The sequence below is a fragment of the Ostrea edulis genome, chromosome 1 (assembly GCF_947568905.1).
Source record: "Ostrea edulis chromosome 1, xbOstEdul1.1, whole genome shotgun sequence".
NCBI lineage: Eukaryota > Metazoa > Mollusca > Bivalvia > Ostreida > Ostreidae > Ostrea > Ostrea edulis.
This window is the reverse complement of record NC_079164.1, coordinates 94,396,891-94,424,390: the sequence shown is the minus strand read 5'-3', so window position 1 is coordinate 94,424,390 and position 27,500 is coordinate 94,396,891. Positions and strand designations below refer to the sequence as shown.

The window sequence follows — 27,500 nt, the reverse complement described above, 5'->3', positions numbered from 1 at the left end:
CTCGTACTTTCCTTCGAAAAATTGAAAAATACTCAGTCTAAATCCTTTCTACCAACAACTAGTACACCCAAGCATGGCACAAAAATCTTAATCCAATATTATTTACAAGCCGTTAACATGATAATTGGTTTTTTGTCGATTAAATCTAATCTGTTTATGAAATGGCTAATAGATGTTTTCAAACCCGAGGGCGCATGTGACGTCACACATAATGGCGCGTAAAATAGCCAAAGTGAATATGCATATCGCAAGATTTGAATGTTGCAATTTTGATCTATTTTAAAATTTCATGGAGTTTTGCCCCTTTATTTGAAAATTAATGTTATATGGAGAGTACGTAATTTGTACGGCTATCGTCTCCCACAGTTTTCAAGTGAGGACTTTCTTATTTTACAGAGTGTTTGTATGGGTATTGAAAATGTGCATGTGGCAAAGATTTTGATTTTCTTAATAATTTTTTTTAAAGAAAATTACAGGTTGTTGAACTGTTGAGTCAGTTTTCAGGAAATATTATTAAGTGCATTGTTTGTCAGAGTTCTTGAAATTTCATTTGAAGTGTCAGACATTTGGTCTGACATTGTAAGAAATAGTGTTGGCCCAAATGAAATTTTGTCAGTCCAGAAAAAAAATGCATCGCGTTTGAGGTTTTTATAAAATTTATATTCAACTAATTGTATTCAATCTCCATCTGAGCTATAAGTTCATAAATTCTCCTTTCATTCTCATTCTCCCCACTTTCACTGAGTCACTTTCTTGCTCCACTCCTCTCTCTGATCACCCTCCACTTCTCTCTCTGATCACCCTCCACTCCTCTCTCTGATCACCCTCCACTTCTCTCTCTCTGATCACCCTCCACTTCTCTCTCTGATCACCCTCCACTCCTCTCTCTGATCACCCTCCACTTCTCTCTCTGATCACCCTCCACTTCTCTCTCTGATCACCATCCACTTCTCTCTCTGATCACCCTCCACTTCTCTCTCTGATCACCCTCTACTTCTCTCTCTGATCACCCTCCACTCCTCTCTTTGATCACCCTCCACTTCTCTCTCTGATCACCCTCCACTTCTCTCTCTGATCACCCTTCACTCCTCTCTGATCACCCTCCACTCCTCTCTCTGATCACCCTCCACTTCTCTCTCTGATCACCCTCCACTCCTCTCTGATCACCCTCCACTCCTCTCTCTGATCACCCTCCACTCCTCTCTCTGATCACCCTCCACTTCTCTCTCTGATCACCCTCCACTCCTCTCTCTGATCACCCTCCACTCCTCTCTCTGATCACCCTCCACTTCTCTCTCTGATCACCCTCCACTCCTCTCTCTGATCACCCTCCACTTCTCTCTCTCTGATCACCCTCCACTTCTCTATCTGATCACCCTCCACTCCTCTGATCACCCTCCACTCCTCTCTCTGATCACCCTCCACTCCTCTCTCTGATCACCCTCCACTCCTCTCTCTGATCACCCTCCAATCCTCTCTCTGATCACCCTCCACTTCATCACCCTCCACTTCTCCCTCCACTTCTCTCTCTGATCACCCTCCACTCCTCTCTCTGATCACCCTCCACTTCATCACACTCCACTTCTCCCTCCACTTCTCTCTCTGATCACCCTCCACTCCTCTCTCTGATCACCCTCCACTAGATGGTGTCAACTAGATAAAGCCACATCAAACAGAAGCCATGGTCTCACGGATTGAAATAACCAGTTTCTTTTCTCCTCGTAGTTCTTCACAACAGATTCCCCACGTTTACGTTTCAATGCCTTGCTGGGTTTAGCATCGGTTTAAAATTTTATGGGTCACATGGATGCCATTTTTCCCAGTAAAAAACGAACTTCAAGCCCGATCTTTTTTATCGGCCATCAGGACCGACAGTTTAGTAATTTTATCGGATAATCCGACAGTACCGACACTTTTCAAGAACTAGAATTGATTTGTCCTAATTAACTCCACTCACGATTTTTTAGCTAGGACCCTTGTAAATAACTAGAAGATGTGTGTATTGCAAGAATTTTCGATTCGCAACAAATGGATGTCTTGTTGAGTGAGGTTTAAGTTACACCAGAGGAATTTGTGTGGATGAAAATGGAGGATGTGTACAACAATATTTTGAAATTGAAAACTTTCGAATTTACTTCATTTAGTCAAAAACTGCAGTTTTATTAGAAAGTAGTGTGAAAAAGTGTAAAATTCCTGTCTGACTCGAACCTGCGATCTACAATGGTATCTTTTTTAGCTATTCAGCTAGGCAATTAAGAAAAATATTGCTGATATTTAAGTCTCCCAAATGAAGTTTATAGACTTATTGTTTTTGCTCAGTTCTTTTTATTCTTATTATTTTTCCACTTCTTCGTCTTTTTCTTTCTTTCTCAAGCCTAAAACTGTCCAACACCATTCTCATCAGATATAACTTGGCAAATGTGATACAGTAGATAGAGTCTAGGGGTCTTCGGAAATGAACAGTGAATGGCAGGGCCTACAAATTAGTATCAAGGTCAAGTGACTCCAGTGACCTCTGACCATGAACATAAGAATTGGTATAGCTTTAAAACAAAGACTAATAGTGACATGGGATCTTCAGTAATGTCAGGAGGATGACTGGGCATACAAACTAGTGTCAAGGTTAAGTGACTCCACTGACCTAGACCTCTGACCTTAGAACATAAAATTAGTATTACTAAGAACCAGGTCTGATAGATACATGGAATCTTCAGAAATGATGAGAGAATAATGAGATCTACAAATTAGTATTAAGGTCAAGTGACTCCAGTGACCTTGAACATAAATATGGTATAACTTTAGAACTAGCACTGATAGACACATGTAATCTTCAGAAATTATTTAAAGAATGCAGTGACCTGCAAACTAGTATCTCCAGTGACCTAGACCTTTGACCTTTATAACTTTAGAACATGTACTGATAGAGACATGGGGATCATCAAAATTGATGAGGATGTTGGGAGCTATAAACTACAGACATGATTTTTCTCCGCTATAAAGCGGAATTCCGCTTTCCGGATTTCTCATTTCCGCTCTAAATTTTAAAATCCGCTTTTGTTAGTATTCCGGAATTTTCCGTCATTGATGCGGGTTTTACTTGTTGTAAAATGCTTCCTCAAGTTATATATGTCTTCTGATTGTTCATTGGTTGAATTGTCGTCTCACTATTTTTCCAATCAACAGTTTGTTTAAGTAACTGATCTCGTTTTAAAACAATGTCTGCAGACGTTGTGCATCGAGGTGGCGATGTAAAAACTATTGATAAGGGCCTACGTAATGTATAGAAATGGGAATGGCTGGAGAAGGTAGTCAAACCTTCACAACTTTAATATGGGTCTCTGGAGGTCATTCCTGAGGGGCTTTCAAATGTTAAAATAGCCAGATCAGGGGCGCTGCCCCTTGACACCCGCTGGGGGAGGACCCGCAGACCCCCCTTCAGTTTTTTTTCTTTTCTTAGGAATCATGTCTGAAACTAGGATCTAGGTCAAGTGACACCAGTTATATGGAAGGAAAAAAATTGAATTTTTTAAAAACTTTTCAAAATCAGTCTTTATGATCTAGATTTGTCAAATGAAATTGGAATTGGCATGGATTTTGTCACGAGAGGAAAATAGTAGTCCTAGGGAAAAGCCACTTTTTTAAAGCCAGTACTTCGTTTGGGAGATTTTATAATTGGTAGATTATATTCATATCTTGTTATGTTTTCATTCATGTTTTAAAAGGAAGTCGGCCATTATGACAAAGTGATATGACAACCCAAGAAATTTAGAATTACATTCATATAATGTTGAGCTGATATATTTTGCTTATGAACTCTTTTTATGCCCATGAGATTGAAGATTGAGGGGCATATTGTCCTGTCTGTAATTCTGTCTGAAACTTTAACCTTGCTAATAACTTTTGAACAGTAAGTGTTAGAGCTTTGATATTTCACATGAGTGTTCCTTGTGACAAGACCTTTCCGTGGGTACCAACATTTTTTACCCAGTGACCTTGAAGTTTGACCTACCTTTTGAAAACTTTAACCTTGCTAATAATTTTTGAACAGGAAGTGCTAGGGCTTTGATATTTTACACAAGTATTTCTTGTGACAAGACCTTTCTGTGGGAACAAAAATGTTTGACCCTCTGAGCTTGACCTTGGAGTTTGACCTACTTTTATTTAAAAATTTGACATTCGTCATAACTTCTAAGTGGTAAATTTATATTATAGCTTTCATATTGCACTGTATGAGCATTTCTTGTGACAAGATCTTTCTACTGGTACCAAGATATTTGTCCTTGTGACATTGGCCATCTTTAGAATTGGCCATTATCGGGGGCATTTGTATTTCACAATCACGATCTTGTTTAAAAGTACATTTTTTTGTTGCATAAAAACATTCAAATTCTGCAAGATTCAAACTAATGATCCACAGATTGATAGGTTAACCATCAAATAAACTCTCCTTAAAAGTCTAAAAGACCAGGTAATAAATAATGTATTGCTGACCTTCCTTTGTTCATATTTTACAAATTAAAGGACTGTCACAGCTTGATGATGATTGCTGGTACTGAAGTAAAGTTCTACAACTCGTGGCATGTTGGCCATGTTTTCTAATCAATGTCATAAAACAAACATCTTGTAATAAAAACACCCAGTATAACCTTCTCACAAGTGTAATGTGCACCATTTACTGTATGTCATTGGGTTCTATAACTGTGGATATTGATAACTTTGTGGATATTGATAACTTTGTGGATATTAACTGCTCTGTAGAAAAACAAGAACTGGAGATGAAAATGTTTAAAATTAATTATGGCAGAAATAGATGAGTTTTTATTAGAACAAGGCTGGAGTTTATATTTTATATGATTTTATTTATTGTAAAATGGTAGTGACAATTATTGAGCATTTTTTGTGGACTTTCTGAATTTTGTTGCCCTACTAGGCCTAGGACTTCCACTCTGTCACCTTTGTCGCCCCTTGGTTTGTCTTTCTGTATGCAAGATATGAATGGAACACCCCCCACCCCCACATAAACATACACACACGCATTGCATTGGTCATAGCATTATAAATAACAACTGAAATTAAAAAAAATATTCTTTTTTCAGGTTGATGAAATCATCTCTCTCCAAAGAAAGATGTAGAATAATTAACAGCTGTTGTGTCAAACATTTGCAGAGGGGTGAGAGAAATGACCTTGACCTTGGAAATTTCAGGTAAAAATGCTCCCACCTTGATGCAGACAGCTGTTGCTGATATGGACACTTGACAACCTGTCTCCTCTGATTTATTGGTCTGCTTCTGGAGAAATGACATCTTTATTTAGTGTGTATTTTCTCAGGATTTCAAACTTATAAGCTGCCACCTGAATGTGGCAAATCTCTTATGTCATTTTTGAAGCAGCTGGCTTGTAAGGAAACGAGAGCAGGAGTTGGTCATTTGTTTCAAATGTAAACATTTGTCACCTAGAAATATGTTGTATGCATGGATATAAATGCAGCTGTCCTCTATACAGAGAGAGATAATCCTTTTTAGCTCACCTGAGTTCAAGTGAGCTTTTTTATACCCCCCGCAACAAGTTGTGGGGGGGTATACAGGAATCAGGTTGTCCGTCCGTCCGTCTGTAGACGCAATGGTTTCCGGGCTCTAAAGCATTATCCTTTCCACCAACAGTCACCATATCATACATATTGACTACCCATGGGATGAAGATGTTCCCTATCGATTTTGGGGTCAAAAGGTCAAAGGTCACGCGCACTGGACATCGAAGTAGCAATATGATTCGGTTTGTCATGCCATTTGTTTTTTACACTCAGAAAAGAGGTAGTTTATACCTATTACCAACACCCTTTGGGAGATTGGGGTAAGTGGGGGGTATTCTTAGTGAGCATTGCTCACAGTACCTCTTGTTTTATCTAAATTTGTCCATCATCTGTTGTTGGTATTTTTATTGTCATCGTACACTTTTTGCATATTTAACTTCTCCAAAAGCACTTGCCAATTTCAACTAAATTTGTCGCTCAGTATCCTTAGGTCAATGGGATTTCAAAGTTTGTTCCAATGAAGGGCATTCGACTTTCCAAGGGAAAGGGATTTTTTTAAAAAATCTTCTGTTAAGTCATAGCCAGACAAAAACTTCCTTACATAGTAGAGAATCAGTTTTGTTGAACTCTGACCCATGGTACCAGAATGGTGCTGTAAGAGAAGCTTGAAGTGTTCACTAGATAGAGGAAAAGCTTTAATGGAGCACAAGCGTATGATGTTTCAAATTAGTACACAAAACATCTTCATGGAGTGTCAGGTTTATAAAGATCATGACCCTGGGAGGACCATAGAAGGGTTTTGAAGTTTGAATATAACTACATGTATTTAGAAAATATTTTCACAAAATCCATAAGGGAAAATGTCTCAAAGCATTCGCTTGTGTCGATTTTTTAAGAGTTAGTCCGCACGCTGTGTCCAGGGTGGATGCACAACGGGTTTAATGCCTTATATTGGAAAATATAGGGGTAAAAATAAGATAATTTACTTCTCTAGAACAATACTACAAATTGATAAGCTAGTGTTATCATGTAGTGACGATTCAGGTTTCTTCAAATCATTACACCAGGGGCCAGAGTAAGACCACAAAAGGGGTTCAAAGTTTTAAATAATGATATATAGAAACAACGTACTCCCCACCCTAATGATATATAGGGAGAAACAACGTACTCCCCACCCTAATGATATATAGGGAGAAACAACGTACTCCCCACCCCCCTTGGGTACGTTGGTGACACTAGAGGGAGTTTATTGTAAATTGGAATAAATAGTGGAAAGAATAAGAATGAAAAAGGTACAATTTATCAACAACAAAACTATGCAAGCATCCATTCATTCCTCATGAAATGTGTATTTTAACTTGTTCAAACTGTGACACCTACAGTCAGGACAGGGCTACAATAGGGGATTAAGAAGTTTTACAAAGGAATGGGGGGGGGTGTAAATTATTTCATTTTTATACGCCCGTCTTTAGACGGGACGTGTTATGGTACAGCGATGTCTGTACGTCCATCTGTCCGTCTGTTCGGGGTTTTCTCTTTGTAATTTCATTTCCCTTTCACATATCATGCTGAAACTTGCTGTGTAGCTTCTTTGTGGGTCACTCTAGATCATACTGCAATTTTGATCCATTTCAACCTTTTTTCCAGGAGTTTTACCCCTTTATTTGGAAATAATTATTATATGGAGGGTACCTAATTTGTCCGCCCTACTCCTCCCACAGTTTTCAAATGAGAGCCTTCTTATTTTGTTGAGTGTTTTTATGGGTATTGAAAATGTATATGTGGGATGGATTTTGATTTTCTACAATTTTTGAGAAAACTAGTTCTAATTGTAACGGGGACCGTTACATATGTTCCCCAAACCTCCCCCAATTAAAAAGTGGTGTCCTTTTGAATCTATAGCAAAAAATCATTTTAATTTAGCCTTTAATTACATGTAGTACGTTCAATATGGTCATTTCAGTACCAAGAAATGAAATAAAGCGTTGCACGTGCATACACGCGCACGCGTGTACGATTCCGAATTTTTGTTGATGTCGTTCAACAGGCATTTGTATCATATACCCACAGTATGAATTTCATAACGTTTCCACCAAATATAAGAAAGTTATAGCGATTTTAAAATCGTCCAATCAGAATTCAGCACACGTGCATGCACGTGCTGAGCAGTAATTCTAACCACAGCAATTTGTAGGGAGTACCACGACACATTTAAACCCTTAATATCAATAGAATTTGATGAAAAACTAAAACGTTATCGTCCTTTAAGAATTAAACATTTGAAAAACGTTGCATGCGCGTGTTCGTTGGCATTTGTTGTTACACCAATATATAGATACACATATTGTCTACATATGCTGTGAATATCATCTCATTCGATTCATAATTAAGATAGTTACAAACGTTTTAGTATTATCCAATCAAAATGAAGTGCATACGCGTGCAAATTGGTAATTTTGACCATGCAAATCAGTTAAGGATCTCAATATATACCTATGGTATGAATATCAAGTCATTTCAATGAATAACAAAAAAGTTAGACTGATTCCAAAGTTAGTGTATAAATTTTGTAATGCACGCGCATGCGTGCGTGTGCAATTAAAATCACTATTATTTTTCATATCTACAAATGATATACTACCATCCTATTTGGGTTTCATATCGATCTCTTTAATATTCTGATTTTCCATTTTTGTACCAAATTGCAGTGCACGTGCGCGCGCGTGCATGCACGTGCAGACAAAATGACTATCACTATGCACATCTACAAACGCTATACTATCATCCTGGAAAGTTTCATATCGATCCCTTTTGTAGTTTCTGAGAACACTACCGGAGAAAAAGAATAATAATAATAAGAAGAAACAGAGTAAAAACAATATGTTCCCAAACTTTGTTTGGGGAACATAATTACAGGTTGTTGAACTTAGTCTATTTGGAAATTAATATTCTATGGAAGGTACACAATTTGTCCGCCCAACTCCTCCCACAGTTTTCAAGTGAGGACCATCTTATTTTGTGGAGTGTTTGTCTGGGTATTGAAGTTGTGCATCTGGGGAAAGATTTTGATTTTCCTCCATTTTTGAAAAAAAAATTACAGGTTGTTGAACTTGGTCCATTTTGAGGAAATCTTGATTTTTAAGCTAAGACCCTTTGTTCACATGAAAGTTTGTCACAACCTCATGATGGCTGATACTACCTGAAGCAAAGTTATACAAATTATAGCACAAGAAAAACACCCTATGTAAGCATTTCACGGGCGTATTATGTACCGTTTGCGGTACTCTTGTTAACTAGTTTTTATGTATTTTGTTTATATTGTATATTGTATGTGCAATTTTCTGATGTTGACAAATAATTCTGACTATGTTTGTCTGATACAGAAACATACAAATTGTCTTTGATTATTGATTAAATTACTGGAGTTACCTTAAATGTTTTGCATAAGGAATTCATGCAGCAAAAAAAAATAGATAATAATCTTCCTTTTGAAAACTGCAGGGATACAATTTGTTTAATATTGATTTTAAAGTGCTCTCTTGTGTTCTTCATTCAATGATTCATGAGCCAGAGCTGATACACAGTAAGGTTTTACGTTAGAGTCTTCGTCCTCAATAAGGGTTTACATTCGGAGTCTTTGTCCACAATAAGGGTTTACGTTGGAGTCTTTACCCACAATAAGGGTTTACATTGAGGTCTTTGTCCACAATAAGGGTTTACGTTAGAGTCTTTGTCCACAATAAGGGTTTACATTGAAGTCTCTGTCCACAATAAGGGTTTACGTTAGAGTGTTTGTCCACAGTAAGGGTTTACGTTAGCGTCTTCGTCCTCAATAAGGGTTTACGTTCAGAGTCTTTGTCCACAATAAGGGTTTACGTTGGAGTCTTTACCCACAATAAGGGTTTACGTTCGGAGTCTTTGTCCTCAATAAGGGTTTACGTTCAGAGTCTTTGTCCACAATAAGGGTTTACATTGAAGTCTCTGTCCACAATAAGGGTTTACGTTAGAGTGTTTGTCCACAATAAGGTTTTACGTTAGAGTGTTTGTCCACAGTAAGGGTTTACGTTAGGGTCTTCGTCCTCAATAAGGGTTTACATTCGGAGTCTTTGTCCACAATAAGGGTTTACGTTGGAGTCTTTACCCACAATAAGGGTTTACATTGAGGTCTTTGTCCACAATAAGGGTTTACGTTTGGAGTCTTTGTCCACAATAAGGGTTTACGTTCGGAGTCTTTGTCCACAATAAGGGTTTACGTTCGGAGTCTTTGTCCACAATAAGGGTTTACATTCGGAGTCTTTGTCCACAATAAGGGTTTACGTTCGGAGTCTTTGTCCACAATAAGGGTTTACGTTCGGAGTCTTTGTCCACAATAAGGGTTTATGTTGGGGTCTTTGTCCACAATAAGGGTTTACGTTGAGGTCTTTGTCCACAATAAGGGTTTACATTCGGAGTCTTTGTCCACAATAAGGGTTTACATTCGGAGTCTTTGTCCACAAGAAGGGTTTACTTTGTAGTCTTTGTCGTTAGAATGATCAAGGTGACTCGAGTGAGCATTGTGGCCTATGGATCACCTTTTTTTTTTTTCTTTGCTAAAACTTGTATTGAAAGTGTTTAAATACAAAATAATAGTGAAAACTGTCTAATCTGACACCTGTGCAATCTGTTTGTCTCTCAGTGCATGTCAGGTTAGACAGGTTTCACTGTAATAAATCTGCAGTGGAACTCTAACCGAGACTTTAGATTGGAATCAAACTGTCACTGTGCAGGTCATTTTATTTACCTAGCATATCCGAATGGTTCAGTGGCCCTTTTCACAAAAACTCTTACGACTAAGCTAAAAATGTTAAAACACTGTAATTTTTTTATAATTCTTCGCTCACATATTTCTGAATGACCAAAACTAAGTATATGCATTGGTGATGAAACTCTATTCTTACTCGAGACACAGTTGCACTCAGTTGTGTATAAGACAGAGACAAAATATTTGTCTTAGTCGTAAGATTTTTTGTGAAAATGACCACAGAGCTCTAAAATGAATGGGTATTAGATGAATAGTACATTTCTACCGTGTACAGTAGTAGAAATAGCTTACAGTATTTTATATCAGATAATCCTGTCACGTGTGATAATTTCAGACATATGTAGGAGAAATAGCTTACAGTATTTTATTTCAGATTATCCTGTCACTTGTGATAATTTCAGACATATGTAGGAGAAATAGCTTACAGTATTTTATATCAGATAATCCTGTCATGTGTGATAATTTCAGACATATGTAGGAGAAATAGCTTACAGTATCTTGATATCCTGTTACATTTGATAATTTCAGGTTGGAATAGAAGCCCAGGTATCTGAAGAGGAATTCGACACACATAAATTAAAAGGTTAAACTTAAAGTTTTATATTTTACTCAAGTTAATTTGCTTATAACGTTTTAAATTTTAGATCTCCTATTTTGATAAAGTAACATTAGTGAGATATAAAAATGAACTTGCCAAATTAAAAACTGTGCTTAGGCCCTGCCATAATAGGCAATTTTGCGAAGTGCAGTAACTTTGGATTTGCACTAAATATTAATATATGTTTTTAAATAAATTTACCAGATACATGTAATAAAGAAAGTATACCTTTGTAGCATTCTATGCCATTAGCAAAACTTACTACTGATTAACCCTATTCTTGTACAATAATTATATAATGATAGGAAATTTTCACTTGTACTTGCATTTGATCCAATTTTGATAGAGTTGTTCTGTATTTCAGATGGAGGAGGAAGTCTTTGATATGCATGTTTGCCTAGTCTGTCAATCAACAGTAGTGGGCCTGCTCAACTATGTCAACCACAAAAAGTTTGACTGTCCAGGGAGGAAGGCACCTGAAGTGGTGCCCGCCAGCACTTCTGTCTCCCACGTCCAGTCACCACCAGCTAGCAGTGTCACGAGCAGCCAGGTCCAAACTGCAGCTGTGGAGACGGTTTCTATTACTAGGGAGAAGACTGAGGAGTACATGCATCACATGGGGGGTCTCCACCTGCTGGCCAGTCAGTGTCAACCCACGTCTGAAACAACGTCTGCCGAGACAAATCTAAATCAGTCTCACTCTGACCTGTCAACAGATCCCCGTAGCGTAAGTCCACAACCTATACCCCAAAATCTGATGTTTCAGCAGAACGGTATCATCCAGCAAACTTCAATTGCAGTTGAACAGAACCTGGATATTCAACAGAATGGTCTTCCAAATTCGCAACCATCTGTGACTATATCTGATCAAGAATTGTCTGTGGTGATTGATTTCAGCTCGGTTAAGAATGATATTTTCAGTCCCAGCAATGGTCATGGAGTGGATCCGAACGAGGTGATGAATGATGCAGCGAGTAAAGAAAAACCAGACTTTTTCTCCTCCCTCGCTCTTCAGAGTAAGTCCTCCACATCCAAAGATCCTGGACACAGTGAAAGTATGTTTGGAGACCAAGGTCACAGCAGTATAAATGAACTACCTATAACGAATATTCTGAACAGTCTGAATTTCAGTGATGACGATTTGGACTTTGATGAAGACTTTTTGGAAGAGGCATTCTCGGATGAGTCTGATGTGGATTATCCACCTCCCGAACACACACATGGAAAGTGGAAACCAGGAGAAGGGCCTCACCATTCCACAGGCGGAAAGTGGAGGTCGCAGAGGACTTTAATCAGTACGGGTGGAAAGTGGAAGCCGGGGATGCTGAGAGAGGGTGGAGGGAAAGGGAAAGGAAAGCCATTAAAAACAAAGACTACAGAAGTAACTTCAGAGTATTACTGCAATACTTGTGATATGTCTTTCAAATCTAGATACATTTACTCTGCTCATTGTGGTGGGAAAATGCATAAAAAGAGAAAGAAATCGGGGAAGAAGATGGATGAAGATGAATCGGTAGCAGAGGAAACTGAAAATAAAACTGAGGCACCAGAGGAAGAGAAAGTTGAAAAAGAGTCAGTAGCCCCGCTTTCACAGGAGGCTTCAACTGAGAATGGACAGTCTGAAATCAACAATGCGGAAAGCACGAAGGAAACCACAATGCCAGATGTTACAATTAAACCGAAACAAGAAGCTTTTGAACCAGAATGTAACATATGTGATCAGAAATTTGCCAACTTGTACGTTCTGACAAGACATTTACTGTCTAGGAAACATAAGAATAGGACAAAAGGAGAGAAGGACACTATAAAGATATTGGACATGTATCACAAATTTATTGTCAGGTTAAGTCCATTTCAGTGTGGATTATGTCAATACTACTTCAATCAAGAAAGCGACCTGGTGTCTCACCTAAAAGAGTCTGTTCATAAAAACCAATGTAAAAAACTGCCTGGCGAGTTGAGCTGTACTTTGTGTCAGTACAGTAGTCACTCAAACGATGATCTGGTGGATCACATGATGAATAACATAAGGCATAGAGAGGCTGCTCTAAAAGGGAAAAAACTCTGTATCATCAGAGAAAAGTGGTTTATGGCCGAATGCAAGTTTTGCAAAAAGAAAATGCATTCAAGGGTGCACATGAAACGGCATGTTCGATCAAAACACAGGAAAGAGCTAAATTCAGTAGGCCATATCATAGGAGAGTCCCAAATTGATGCAGTAGGAGAATTTTCCTGCATCGAATGCAACAACAGGAAGTTCAAGACATACAATGCCTTTGTGATTCACATGAATCGGCGTCATGGAGACAGTGATGCAGCCATTTGTGAACTCTGCAACAAGGTCTTGTCAGGGAGAAATAGCTTTTCTCAGCACATGAAAAGCAAGAAGCATAAGAAGAAAGAAATGATGAGGTACATTGCAAATCAAGTGGGTAAACTAGAGGTAGAAACAGCAGAACAGGAGAAGAAGCAGGAGAATGTTGTAAAAGAGGAAGAGGGAGAAAAGGAAATGAAAGAGGAGGAAGTGAAGAATGAGGAGAAGGAAGAAGCAGAGGAGGATGAATACACCAAACTAAAATATAACACCCAAAAACCTGATGTCCCCGGAATGTATGAACGAGCCCACAATAACCACCACCTGAAAAAGCCCAGAGGTCCTTACAAGAAACGAGGCAGAAAACCCTCTGATAAACCAGTCCAGGAGAAGATCTTTAAGTGTAATCATTGTGATTTTATGGTTCCCAAGTATGCAGATCTTAGGCCCCACTACATGGAGGTTCATTCCAAGGAGATCCTGGTCTGTGATCTCTGTGACATAACTTTTCTAAACGAGAAAGCACTGAAGCTTCACTACTCGGGAAAGCAGCATCAGGCCAATTTAGCCCATGTGGAAGACACCAATACAAACGAAGAGGGAGAAACTAGCATCTTCCACTGTCACATCTGTAACAAGAGGTTCACAGACGAAGCGTGGAAACAGTTCCACATTGATGTGTACCATTTGCATCCAAACTCAGAGGACCTACTGATGAAGGAGTTAGGCAGGCCAGACATCACTTGGGAGAAGTACAAAGATTTCTTAGAGCAAGTGAAGAATTGTGAACGAAGTGAGAGAATACCTTGCATCGAGTGTGGGAAAGAATTGAAAAAGGATTACATGTTGGAGCATCTTCGTCTGCACTCGGGCGATCGTCCATTCAAGTGCCGCTACTGTAACCTGGGATTTATGTCCCCTCTGTCTCTGAGGCGTCATCTGTTGACCCACCTGGGGTTAACTGAGAGGAGTTGTGATATCTGTGGCAAGAAGTACAAAAAAGTGGAATCGTACAGGGAACACATGAGGCAGCATGCTATGGAAAAACAGGGAGTTCAGAAGCTGATGTGTGATGTGTGTGGCATGTCCTTCTACCTCCAACGTCAACTCAAGCATCACATGCGGAGACATGGGGAGAAAAAATTTAAATGTGCTGTTAAAGACTGTCACTGGAGTTTCTATTTCGCCAATGAACTCGATGCTCACATGAAGTCCCACACGAAACTCCGCCCTTTTCTCTGTGACCAATGTGGGTATTCAGCAGGAACGAAAAATAGACTGTTACGTCATAGTCGAACTCACACCGGAGAAAGAAATTTCCACTGTGAATACTGTACGTACAAAGCTGGTACCAGAACTCACCTTCGCCGTCACATGAGAATCCATATAGGTTCAAAGCCTTACAAGTGTCCGTACTGTAATTATTCATGTAACACTCATGAAAACATTCGCAAACATATAATGAAAACAAAGAAACACGAAGGATTGTTTATTTACCCGTGTAAATTTTGTGAATGGGGTACAAACACTGTCAATGAATTCCGTGCTCACTCCAAAATAAACCATCCTGAACATTATGATGATGAGAAATATGAAGGAATAGCAGCAGTGATGGGGTTATACGTGAAGGAAGAAGATCTTCAGAAACCCACAGAAGGAATGAAGATAAACCCTGTCAAGGAGCGTAAACCCCGGGAACTCTCCTCCACCCAACCACCACAGAAAAAAATCAAATCCGAGAGTGTAACCCAAACTGTGGAGGACCCTATTATCATAGTGCCGAGCTACTCTCAGGAAGAAGTAGTGGAGCATTATGGGACTGTCGACTATCACATTCCGTACAGCGGTCACAATGACACAGACATCACACGACCTTGGAATCCTACATCCCAGATAGAAACGGAGCGCGCCGTTAGAACAGTTATCGTTCCTTCAACAGCCGGTGAAACTGTGATCACATACGAATACGAAACAAGGGAGGAAAATCCTAACGGGCCAAGAATTGCTGGCGAACTTTTCTACACCAGCTAGTCTGAATATCTTTCTCAGTAGAGTGTCATTCATGACGGTATGAGAGGATGTTTTCATCTTCATTCATATTAAATTCAGAGGACTGAGAAAATAACATAGTATTTTGAAATCGGTTGAAAGAAGAATTTAGTTGTTGATAACAATCCGTAATAGTGTTATCTCCTTGTTATGTTTTACGATGTATAAACCTGATCAACAGTGCTGATGTATAATAACGTGTTGTTAGGATTGACTGGTCCACAAGCCTATGTCATATATACCTTGGGCTTGTTATTTTTATGCATTGATAAATAGGTTGTTTCGTGTACAGAAATGTTTATTTGAATTTAATTATGTCAAAGATACCTTGCAGTATGAGTGTGTTTCTTCATTTTGGCTTATGTTATTTCTTTATCTTGTGTACTTACAGAATACATGACTCTATATTGTTGATATATTCTCTGTGCCATAAGAACTGATGCACACCAGCCTTTACTACAAAACGTCGTATTTTATTTCAAGTCCTATGTTTAGACATTGTATGCATACTTTAGTTCAAATAAGAGATGGGGAAAAAATGTGTTTCTTGCATGATGTTTGGCATAACCCTAATTTTATTAATTTTATGGTAATAAGGAACTGTGTAATCATACGGAATACCAGATCAGATACTGATCAGTCCACGCCCACATCACAGCTTTAGTTAAAAACGGAATTAAGTTACAACCATACTAAGTAACTTGTGTAAGAAAGAGCTCATCAAATTTTTCATGATTAGTATATGTATTTAATGAAAGGGGGGTTGTAATTAAATTGTATGAAATGTATTTTGCAGTGATTTTCTGTCTAAATATTTTTTTGCAAAAATTCTTTGGCTATTGCGGTGAACAATTTTTTGACCCATCTTGCTCCTGATTCAGCAAAATTATGATTTTGACCCAATTTAGAAAAAGCTTTGTTGTTCATTGAAAGTTCTCTGAGAGTGAAAGTGAAAATACATCAGAGACCCACCCCCAAATGTCCAGTATGCATCGTCAGTTTTCTATCATCATTTTATTACTGACTCCATTTTTCGTTTTATCACGAGAAGGAGGTGACTTGCTCAGTTTTAGATTTCTGATCCGGGGATTTTAATGTGTGAACAAAATCAACTTTTCACGGTTGTTCTGAAACATTGTAAACATAGTTTATCTGTATGATGTATGCATAATTTTAATCAGAATAAAATTGTTTTATGCAATTTGAAATTTATGCTGATAAAATGCTTTGAAATAAATCAAACCACTAATCATCTGGTACTTGTATGTAATTTGTAAATCATGGAGAATAAACTATTTACTTTTTGTATTACATATGTGTACAAAGCCAGGTTGAATCGAGGTTTAGCAGCCTATGAAGAATATTTTCATTTTTAGGGGAAATGATGTCAACTAGACTTGACAGGTAATGGTATACATGAGTAACATGAAGAAAATGCAATGGACCTGACCGGGATTCGTGACCGGGCCCCATGAATCTCTAGTCAGGTGCTCTACCAAATTAGCTAACTGGCCACCGGTGATTGAACCCCCATTTGCCTGCTACATTCCTCCCTCCTAAAAATTGTCTTGTCCTCAAAGACACAACTTTGACAACCTAGATTCTTTTGCCCCAGACTGGATTTTCACCTGCAAGTCTGGGTATTGTCAACAGCACCAAATTTAACAGGAAGGGAGAAAATGCACTGGACCAGGCTGAACCCGGGCCTCCTGAATCTCTAGTCGGGTGCTCTACCAACTGAACTAACTGGTCACTGGGTTCGAATTTCGGTCTGGTCTGTTGCATGTTCTCCATGGTACCCAGGATAAACTAGCTGAGTATATTATGCAAGTCCTTAATTTGGCAAAATTTTAAAATGATTGGTACTATTCTCCAAATGTAATTTGGAAAATCTGCGATAAATGATTGTTTTTGCAAGAAGACTTTCTCACTAATGTTAAGTATACTGCCGTATGATGAGGAATGTACAGTATTGTGAATGATGGAATTCTCACCAAGATAACACCTTGTTCAATGCACCACAAAATTCATCATTGATGCACCTAGCATGTCTGGAGTTCCTTTACTTTGACACACATCAAAGTTAAAATTGAAGCTCTCCAGCAAAAGAAAAAAATTGCATTCTAGTTAAAACAATCCATAGTTTCCAAAAATTCTTTTTTGATGTGCCCATTTCAAAGAGACATTGAAAAAAATCTTATTCAAAATCATGTAGATGAGAAAAACACACAAAATTACAGTAAATTTGACTTTTCCAAGCAGATTTTCAGATGGAGTGGGCCAAGTCTCCATTGTGAACTGAGGAAAATATGTTAGTACATGTTCAGTTGTAAATGTTTGTAAATAAAAGTATGGAGACTTGACCCACTCTATCAAAAAATCTTACTTCTTGTGTATAACTATTGTCGCAATATCATTTTTATGTCCATGTCGGGTGACTTTAGATAGCTTGAAATTCAAAATTTCTGCTTGGGTTGGATAGCCAAGATGGTATAGCGACAGTCTCGTTGAATTTTTAGACGGGGCCCAGATTGCTTATCGTTGGTTCGAATACCAATTTTTCCTCCCTATTTTGTTTCCTTGTGAATTATTTCTCTCTGGCATTTTATGCTAAGGTTTACTCATATCATGCAGTCTTAATGATGATCACAAGTAATTCATTACGTGCAGCTAGTGAATAAATGTAAACAAGGATGGGGCCTCCTGTGAAGTGTGGATGTTGTTTATGTAACTGACAACTTAAAAGTTAAAAAAGAACAATTTCAACAATGCTAAAGAAGTTATTTGAAGAGATCATGACAAAATCCAAATATGCAACCAGTGTAGACTCTCTAAAAGGCACAGTGAACTACAGTTCAGTACAAAAACAAAAGCATATCAATTGTCTGTTTCTGTCCCATTTGTATTTGCTGGGAAATCTAACAGCAAATGTACATTCTGTTACTGTAAAACTGGCCTCAGAGTTATGAGAACTGATGAAAGGTGAAGACAACGAAAAGAGTGATCAAACTCCTATAAGCAATACAATTCAGATAGTTGGGCAAACACAGACCCCTGGATATACCATGCAGAGGTGGGATCAGGTGCCCAGGAGGAGTAAGCATCACCTGTCGACTGCCGTGAGCTCTATATCTTGATCGGGTACACAGAGTTACCCGTAATCAAAATCAGAGTGCCGAGAGCGGCCTAACAATCGGCATGAAACACGCCAGACAGCATTTGACCCAATGATAGGTTGTATTGGCAAACTAGATCGTTATGATAATGACCATAGAATTTGCGAAATACTGACTTTAAAGGGACTGGTTCACGATTTTTGATAAAAATATTTTTTTTTTTATGTTAAACATTCAAAATATAACTCATTTAATGTTGACAGCCAAAATTTTGACCTTCTGAATGCAAGAATAAAAGCAATATTTTAGCCTTGAATCTGTGTTATGTAAACAAAGACTCGAGTCTTTATATGTATACAAACAAGCAAGTGAAATATTGATTCTGTAATATAATGCATCTTAATTTTGCCTAGTCACAAATTTTAACTTTTAGATGACACATTTTACCCCAAAAATGTTTGAAATGTGAAAGTTATAATAAACTTAGATCGATATACATTCCTTTTGAAAATTTCGTAAACAATAACATACCACAATCTTTGTTTACAAAACAAATAATAAACTCTCAAACATGAGCTTCTGTGATAATGTATAACCTTAATTTTTATATGAAATCTTTTAAACACATTAGGCAGAAGATTTTCATCATTAACAGTAAAAAAGAAAATTTTGGGGAAAATCGTGAATCAGTCCCTTTAAATGAGAGTGTTGGAACCCTTGCCTTTATTTATTATATTAGTATCAGTAAGTTGTAAATGAGAGTGTTGGAACCCCTACCTTTATTTGTTATATTAGTATCAGTAGGTTGTAAATGCTGTTCAAAACGTTTATTTGTTGGGAGAAAAACTTAATCCAAATCAAAACATTAATACTGCACCATACAGAAAACGCTATTCCACATTTGATTTAGACCACAAAACATCTGAGGTTTCTCATTCACATCAGTTAATATGTCAATGGAAAAGCGGAGCACATATTGTTGGATGTGGTACCTTAGGTACTCCAGACATCAGTGTAATTATGTGTGTGTTAAAACCGCTTATCTCAGATATACATTATGCTGCCTGTCAAACAAATTCTTTGAAGTATGATCTATATATTTGTTTTTAATTCTAAATATTTTGGACAGCATTGTAGTGTGGTACTGTATCTATTGTAAATACGGGTACCATCAATGCAGATTCTAAACTCCCGGTTCACGACCGGTGCCCAATCATGAATAGGCTTATTGTTCACCAAGTTCACCCATCTTCTTTATAATGCATGTCGCCTTGTCCCAAAGATGCTACATCTGAATTTGAAAGAATTGGAGAGGTAGTTAATATCAAGATTGAGAATTAAAACAGACCACCAACATATGAGAATGCACGGTAATTTTAGTTCATAAATAAAAAAAAAAATCTTCTTCTTACTCGTGATGTGTTGGTGATCTGTTTTATTTCTTCCAGTTTATACTTTGGATCCAGACCCCATGGAATACTGTGTGGTATCCACTCGTGAGAATCTTCTGCCAAGTGTTGGTCTCCAGCTTTGACTTTGTCTCTAAGAAGTTAAAGATGTTTAATGGTTAACACACATTTAACCCTACCTGAGGGTGCTTGTACATGTACAAGAAGGATGTGTTGTTCTCGAGATTTTATAAAGGTTTGTTCCTACAGGTTCCCTGTAAAACATTGATACTTTACTGTGCCACTACTTTATCCGGCGGAGGCCATTATTTGAACAAATTTTAATTTACATTCTTTAAGGAAGCTTTCAATAAATTGTGTCTTTTATGATCCTGTGATTGTTAAGATTTTTTAAAAGATGCCACCATATTTTCTCCATTTCTTAATTACACCACGGTGCGACTCATCATTCGAGAACAATATTGAATCCCCATTACCCAATGATGCTTTATGGCAAGTTTAGTTATAATCCCCCCCCCCCCCCCCCCCCCCCCGCAAAAAAGTTGGGTGGGGGTATACTGGAATCAGGTTGTCCGTCTGTAGATGCAATGGTTTATGGGCTCTAAAGTATTATCCTTTCCACCTAGTCACCATATCATACATATGGACTACTCATGGGACGAAGATGTACCCTATCGAATTTGGGGTCAAAGGTCAAGCACACTGGACATCAAAGTAGCAATATGGTTTCCGGGCTCTGAGGCGTTGTCCTTTCCACCTACAGTCACCATATCATACATATAGACTACCCATGGGACAAAGATGTTCCCTATTGATTTTGGGGTCAAAAAGGTCAAGTGCACTCCTAGAGAAGAGACTACCCAAGGTTTTGTCATGCCCTTTCTTTTCTACACTCAGGAAAGAGGAAATTTATTAACAATACCCTTTTGGAGATTGGGGCAAGCGGGATATTCTTAATGAGCATTGCTCACTGTACCTATTGTTGAAATTGGCCAAAAAGGCTCTGCATAATTAAAAAATGTGCAAAGTTTACCCCCAATCTTTCATACAAAGGCATAAAAAATTATGTTCCAGAATCATTGATCCCTAAGGCATAAAGAGAGTATTTTTTATTAATACACAATTATATGAAATGAAAACAAAAATTCACATTGACGTTTTATTGACAAAAATGCAAGGCACACATGAAAAGGTTTTGTTCACATTAAGCTGTTTGTACGTAGCATGCATGTAAACTGAAAATAAATCACTGATTGATCAAAAAAAAAAGAAGAAAGATCTGAAGTTACTTCCCTTGCCTTATTATTTTCCCCCACACAAGATCACAGACACATAGAATATTTCCATACTTTTGTTTTGTCTAAAAAAATCTAGTAATATTCACATTTACAATGTTTTTTTCTTCGATATCTTTACCAGTTGTAGCCATTGCCTCGTGAATGCGATGCAGTTGTGAACATATGAGCCCTGATAAATATAGTACATGTATATGTCTACTTTATCAGCTGGGAATTCTGACAGTAATGAAAGTAGAATATCCATATAAGAAATGAATTTCATTTCTGAAAATACAGGAGAGTATGAACTACATTGCTTCACATTGAAATACTCTCCATGAAGCGTTGACGTAGTTCATGAAGCGTTGACATAGTTCATGAAGCGTTGACGTAGTTCATGAAGTGTTGACGTAGTTCATGAAGTATGCTGGTGTGAAGTGTCGCAGTTCATACCTGCATGTATTTTCAAAAATGAAATTCACTTCTTAAACATCAACAGCTAGAGCATGCAGCACAACATCTTGTTGGTTACAATCAATGCCCACCTGTAAAACTACCAGGTAATTGCCAACAAATATATGTAGGAGACTTGTTTACAGTTAGGTACATGTGTATAAAGGTAAATCATGTGTGATCCAGCCAATGTAGAATACATTAAATGTGTCAGGCAAACTGAACTCTGATCAGCCTGTACTTTGTTACATGTTTACATACGACATTGAAAGCATGAACTTAGCTTATCTATGATATAACACCTGATAATTACACGTCAATCTTTAAATAACACAGAAAAATCAACAATTGTGCCCTCATTTTTTTTTTTAGAAGGAAAACAGATATGCCTACCAGTACTTCATTCAGCTCAGATCACTACTCTTGTATTACAGAAAATAAACAAAAATTTTATAAATTATCCACAACTCATCAGTTCAACGTGTTAACATTTTCTTAAATGTGCTAAGCACCTGTACATTAATGCCTTAGAATGTTCAGTTAAAATGACTGAAACCCTCTTATCAATACCTCCCCCTCCAAAAAACGTTTTATCAACACAAAAAAAAATATAGCATCATCAATATCCATTCTGAAATAAAATTTCATTAATTTGATTTCAGGGTACAAAATACATGTTAAACATATATATATATCTATATCTAACCTAAATTCATGGGTAAAATTGATACAAAAATACTTCCATAAACTTCACGAGATAAAAGCATGTTACATATAGAATTTTTTTTTCTCTTTATCTATTGCACATATATCAGTATTTGCAATCACAATAAATCATTTATAAAAATGTAACGTCTTAAGACTTCTGCTACAACTGCTCATACAATCCAACTTTTGCTAGGCTGATAATAAGATACAGTCAAACCTTGCTATCTCGAACTCGATGGGACAGAGAAAAAACGTTCAAGATATCTAAGGATTCGATATATCAAGGGTAAAATACTTGTTTCAATAAGTGGTTGGGACTTCCGAATCACTTTGACATATCCATGGTATTCAAGATATCTGTGTTCGAGATACCAAAGTTCAAATGTATATATCTGCTTTCACAATATCAAAGTTCATAAAAATAAATTACACACCAATGCTTCTCGTTAGGTGATAATTGTTTTTTTGTTGTTGATTATTATCCATCAAAACAAGGTGGATACTTTCCAGTCTTATTCCTTAATCATGTCATGGAAATATAACCAATACAAGTACTATCCATCATCAACACTTCTTGGCCCACTTAAGATCGTCTGCCCTTGGCTTGTTTCCGGTTGTCTTTTCAATCAGGTCTTCTAGAAAAGTCCAAAAGCCGATTTTCTCCATTGGGTAATTGAGCCAGCCCGTGGTTATACAAAAGTAGGTCTCATGGGGTGACACATGGTGGATGCGGTGGTGCTTTTTCGGTAGGACAAGGTGTGCATCTTGGAGAAAAGTTATCCATTTGGGCAATCCAAAATATGTGTGAGACCACTTGTGAAACTGTACAAAGGAAAAAGATTTTTTTAATATATTGAATTATGTTGTTTGACTAGCTGTGTGGCAATGTTGAAACATTTACACACATTCATAATTACATCAAACTTGAAAAAGAGTAGGTCTATTACACACAAAGTGTTTGCCCTATTTCAGCACCAGCTAATCTACTTAGCAGGTTTTTATCACACTGATATGGAGGCAGATTTTTTTCAAAATTAAGAATAGCTTCTAAAGTGAATCATATATGTTTACTTTCACTGCCAACAAAAAGTAATTTTTCCTATTGCTTATGTTTTTACTATAGAAACAGAAAGTTAAGTTGATTCTAAAATATTTTGCATTTTAACATCACAGTCCGTAGCTGCTCACCAGGATATTTAAATTTATTTAACAGTGTGTAATTACGTAATGTTATCTGTTATGTTGGAAAAGCATCAATACCCCATTCTTGAATGCTAGCCAATGGAAAAATCTTGGTACAAGTTATGACAACATTTTGCATAAGTCACTTGACTCGAACAAAAGCCAAGGAGGGAAAAAATGTAGCCCGAACTTTGGATTTTTAACTAACTCTTTGATCTCTTATACATGTGTTACCATTTAAGGCTCATTTGAGCAGCCAAAATGAAGTGGAACAAGTCTGGAGAAGTGATTACTATGGAATTTTCAATGTCCTAGAATCAGAACTCCACTCAAATGCTACATTCAATCAATGACTGTGACCTTGACCTACAGATCACAAAATCAATATGGAACTTTCTTTCAACAGTATGAGACCCAAATCTGAAATAGTGTTCTTTGCTTGGTGTCTAAACCACCTTTTTCAACACATATCCACAAACACGCACAGGCAAATTACTATATCCCCTGCAACTTAGTTGTGAGAGTATTATAAGGAAACCATTTTACTCTTTACAGATATCATAACAGAATTGTTACCCAGTAAATGTCATTTGTACACGAGAGGAGAGTTCAATTTCAGCATAAAATTATGGATAAATGTACCTGGTTTGTAAGACTGACAAAAATGGCCAGTAAAAAAACGAAACACTCCCAGTTGTACGTCTTGTCAATTTCCTCTGGAGACAGTGTAACAAACTTATAGGCCATGTGAGCAAGGAATGGGACGGTGACGGCGAAGTTATCACCATTAGTCTCTATGAAATCGTGTCTTGTGATGGAAGTGGGATCTATATGGTGTTCCCTAAAGGGACGAATGAAAGCCTGAAAGGAAATAGATTGTGTAAAGGTAGATCGATCCTTGTGTGATGTCATAGGTTTTTGTTAAAATCTTTATAAAATTAAAATTTGCGCATGATAAAAATATATTTTTAGAGGAATGTTATTTACTGGATAAAATTCAAAAGTTAGTAAACTATTGATTGTTAAAACGTTTATATTCTCCATAGATAATAAATAATTTATAAATAATAGAAAACAATTTTGTCAAGGGCAATAACTCTTATGTTGGTATGTTTATTTTACAATGATTTCCCTATCCACAATTAATTTATACATACTTATACATCTGTGTAATGAAATATACGATTTTCTGATGATGACATATATACTTGGAGTAATAGAATTATATTACACAGGCAACACATCTTCCACTTTGACTATTACTAATTAAAAACAGAAGTTCAAAGTATTGAAGTATTGAGTACTGACATTACTTAATGCAAACTTCTAAAATTTATAGGAACAGAAATTTGATTTTCACAACACTTATCCCTTTTTAATTCTTACATGTACAGAGTGTACATTGCTGGTCACGGTCGCTCAGTGGTAAAGCATTCGCTTTGTAACCAAGAGGTCATGAGTTTGAGCCCTGCTTGTGCTATGGCCGTGTCAAACCTAAGACGTTAAAATAGGTAGTAATTGCTCCTTCGCCAAACGCTCGGCATTCAGAAGTGAGAATCACGGGTATTTCAGATATGACCATAAAACAGAGGTCCTTATCACGGCAGGCGTTGGCATGATAAAGAACCCTCACTGCTACAGCCCTGAGCGCTAAACCTAGGTTTAAATTTGTGGTACTTCACCTACAGCTGGTAACATCTCAATATGAGTAAAAAATTCTTGATGAGACATTAAAAACAATCCATCACCCTACCTTGCCAATCACTGGAATATCTATAGATCCCCAGGTGTCTGCTCCCCAGTGAACCAGTCCACTAAAGAAATCAGCAACTACTATTCCTAACACTACAATAAATGATGTCATGTATATATATATATCACTGCAAAAAATCAGTCAAATCAATAGTAACATATATATACATATAGATATACTTCTTGTGGTTCTGAACAGTTATGAAAACTAGCATCATCGCAAACCATGGATTCGAGTCCACACACACTGAAGATGTCGACAATCGATGAGAAGCACCCATGGGGAGTTGACACAGGCAATCATATCACTCGGCTTCGAATTTACTCTTAAAGAGTATAGTAAATTTGAACCCAAGCGATGTAATTGCCTATGGTAACCGATGATGGAGAGCTAGCAGTTTACAACAACACTGGATGACTTCTCTGTGTATTTAAATACAGTTCTCCTAGTGGTTACTATACATTGGTATCTTTAATCACCATTGGTAAACCAATGGTACTAACGTTCACCAATGGTAGTAACCATTGGTAGAATTAGTAACCATTGGTAGAATTTTTGGCAGACAAACCATATTCGAGGTAGGATTGGTAGCACGGGAATTTCGTTTATTATTGACATCTTCAAAATGGCGACTAATGTAGGCGTCCATGGATGCAAATGTGGCCAACATTTCCCGCGTAATATTGCCTCTGAAAATCATATTAAAGCACATATACTATAGATTCCTTGATAGAGGAAAGGATATTAAATATCTGTCACGGTACATACTGCCACTTGCAAGAAAGATTATTTCCCGGCATTTGAATGTACAAGAAAAATGTATTTATATAAATGTTCTGTTTCTGAATGAGCAAAGCAAACATCAATTAATTAGTGGCCATAATGCTACAATAATTGCTGGTCTGACACCATTCGTTAACATATGTAACTACGGGTTACCACTGACACCATTCGTTACCATTCCTCTACCAATGGCTAACAAAATTCTGTACACAATTTTACCTTTGGTAGCTAGAACAGTGAACACACCTATATGTATAATGCCAGAGTAATTTAAGTTGTTCCATACTAAAAACATACAAAAAGAATAAATGTACTTACATGAGCAAATCAGGATGATGTACCAATTTTCTGATTTAAAGTGAAGCACCAACTGACTGAGGTTAAAGACCATTAATGCAATACACAATGTCAGACAAATGGTTTCTTGTACTCTTTTCCCTGCAATACAAACCATACAGTGTATGTATAATCACAATATATAATAAATGTTTCATTATAGGCCAAAATAAAATATATGTGTTTCCTATTTCACTCCCCCTAAAATTAGGTAGGGGAGGTAAGTAAAACATTTTATTCTATTAAAATGTGACAATTACTTTTCCAACATTTTGAAGAAAAAAAATTCAGTTTGAAAATTGCAGCTCAATATTTTATTTACATATAAGGTCAATAAATTCTTTAGGGTTGGCAGCAAAAGAATAGGTAGAGTTGGGAAACCGGAAACACACATATTTCATTTTGGCCTTATTGCTAAATTGCACATGTATCTTATTTTTGCATTCTGATTTGAAACTGGATCTTACTCAAATTAACAACATGATAAAATTGAAACCACCAAAATATTTATATAGAATGTCATGAAATTGATATATTTTGTGTGTTATTGAAGAAAACACCCCTCTATGAAATAGATTTTTCCTCTGGATTTCTTGTGTATCCATTGACCGTAATAAAAAACTTAACACTCTCCAGTGGTGATCCTTGTTTTAGACAGGACATCGGTCATGTGACTGAAATCGATTATGTCAGAAACTCTGTCATTATCTATAGTGGATGTTGTTGCTTTACTATCTATAAATAAATTGAATACCTACTAAACTACTGAATAATAAGAATTTTTAGCGAGGATTTAATTTTGTTAGTGAGGGTGTTGAGATTGTTAAAATTGAATAACACTATCAATCCATTCCATATTGTAGGTAATAGTTATCTTTCTTGGAATTATAAAGATGCTAAAATTATCTCTCGCTATATATATATACATGTATATATATATATATACATATATATATATATACGGTATATTACATCTTGCAGTAGAATGTGACATATAATATATGGTATCTTACATCTTGCAGTAGAATGTGACATATAATATATGGTATATTACATATCTTGCAGTAGAATGTGACATATAATATATGGTATATTACATATCTTGCAGTAGAATGTGACATATAATATACGGTATATTACATATCTTGCAGTAGAATGTGACAGCCTAGTGTTTGGATACATTGTGGTAC

At 37.0% G+C, this 27,500-nt stretch overlaps 2 protein-coding genes across 3 annotated transcripts in view; one reads left to right on the top strand and one right to left on the bottom strand.

Annotated features, from left to right (window-relative positions):
• Positions 1-16,604, top strand: part of LOC125673262 (zinc finger protein 26-like) — an 18,908-nt gene extending 2,304 nt beyond the window's left edge. For both annotated transcript variants that reach the window (XM_048909771.2, XM_048909780.2), the window contains exons 2-4: positions 5,097-5,204; positions 10,861-10,915; positions 11,295-16,604. In XM_048909771.2, the coding sequence (XP_048765728.2) occupies positions 11,295-15,275 (3,981 nt within the window). In that variant the 5' untranslated portion in view covers positions 5,097-5,204; positions 10,861-10,915 and the 3' untranslated portion in view covers positions 15,276-16,604. The remainder of the gene's footprint in view (positions 1-5,096; positions 5,205-10,860; positions 10,916-11,294) is intronic.
• Positions 16,605-20,963: 4,359 nt separating this feature from the next.
• The window catches only part of LOC125673353 (plasmanylethanolamine desaturase-like), a 12,386-nt gene continuing 5,849 nt past the window's right edge, over positions 20,964-27,500 (bottom strand). The window contains exons 2-5 of the mRNA XM_048909915.2: positions 26,293-26,412; positions 25,192-25,283; positions 24,081-24,299; positions 20,964-23,078 (exon numbers count right to left, since the gene is read on the bottom strand). Of these exons, the coding sequence (XP_048765872.1) occupies positions 22,821-23,078; positions 24,081-24,299; positions 25,192-25,283; positions 26,293-26,412 (689 nt within the window). The 3' untranslated portion in view covers positions 20,964-22,820. The remainder of the gene's footprint in view (positions 23,079-24,080; positions 24,300-25,191; positions 25,284-26,292; positions 26,413-27,500) is intronic.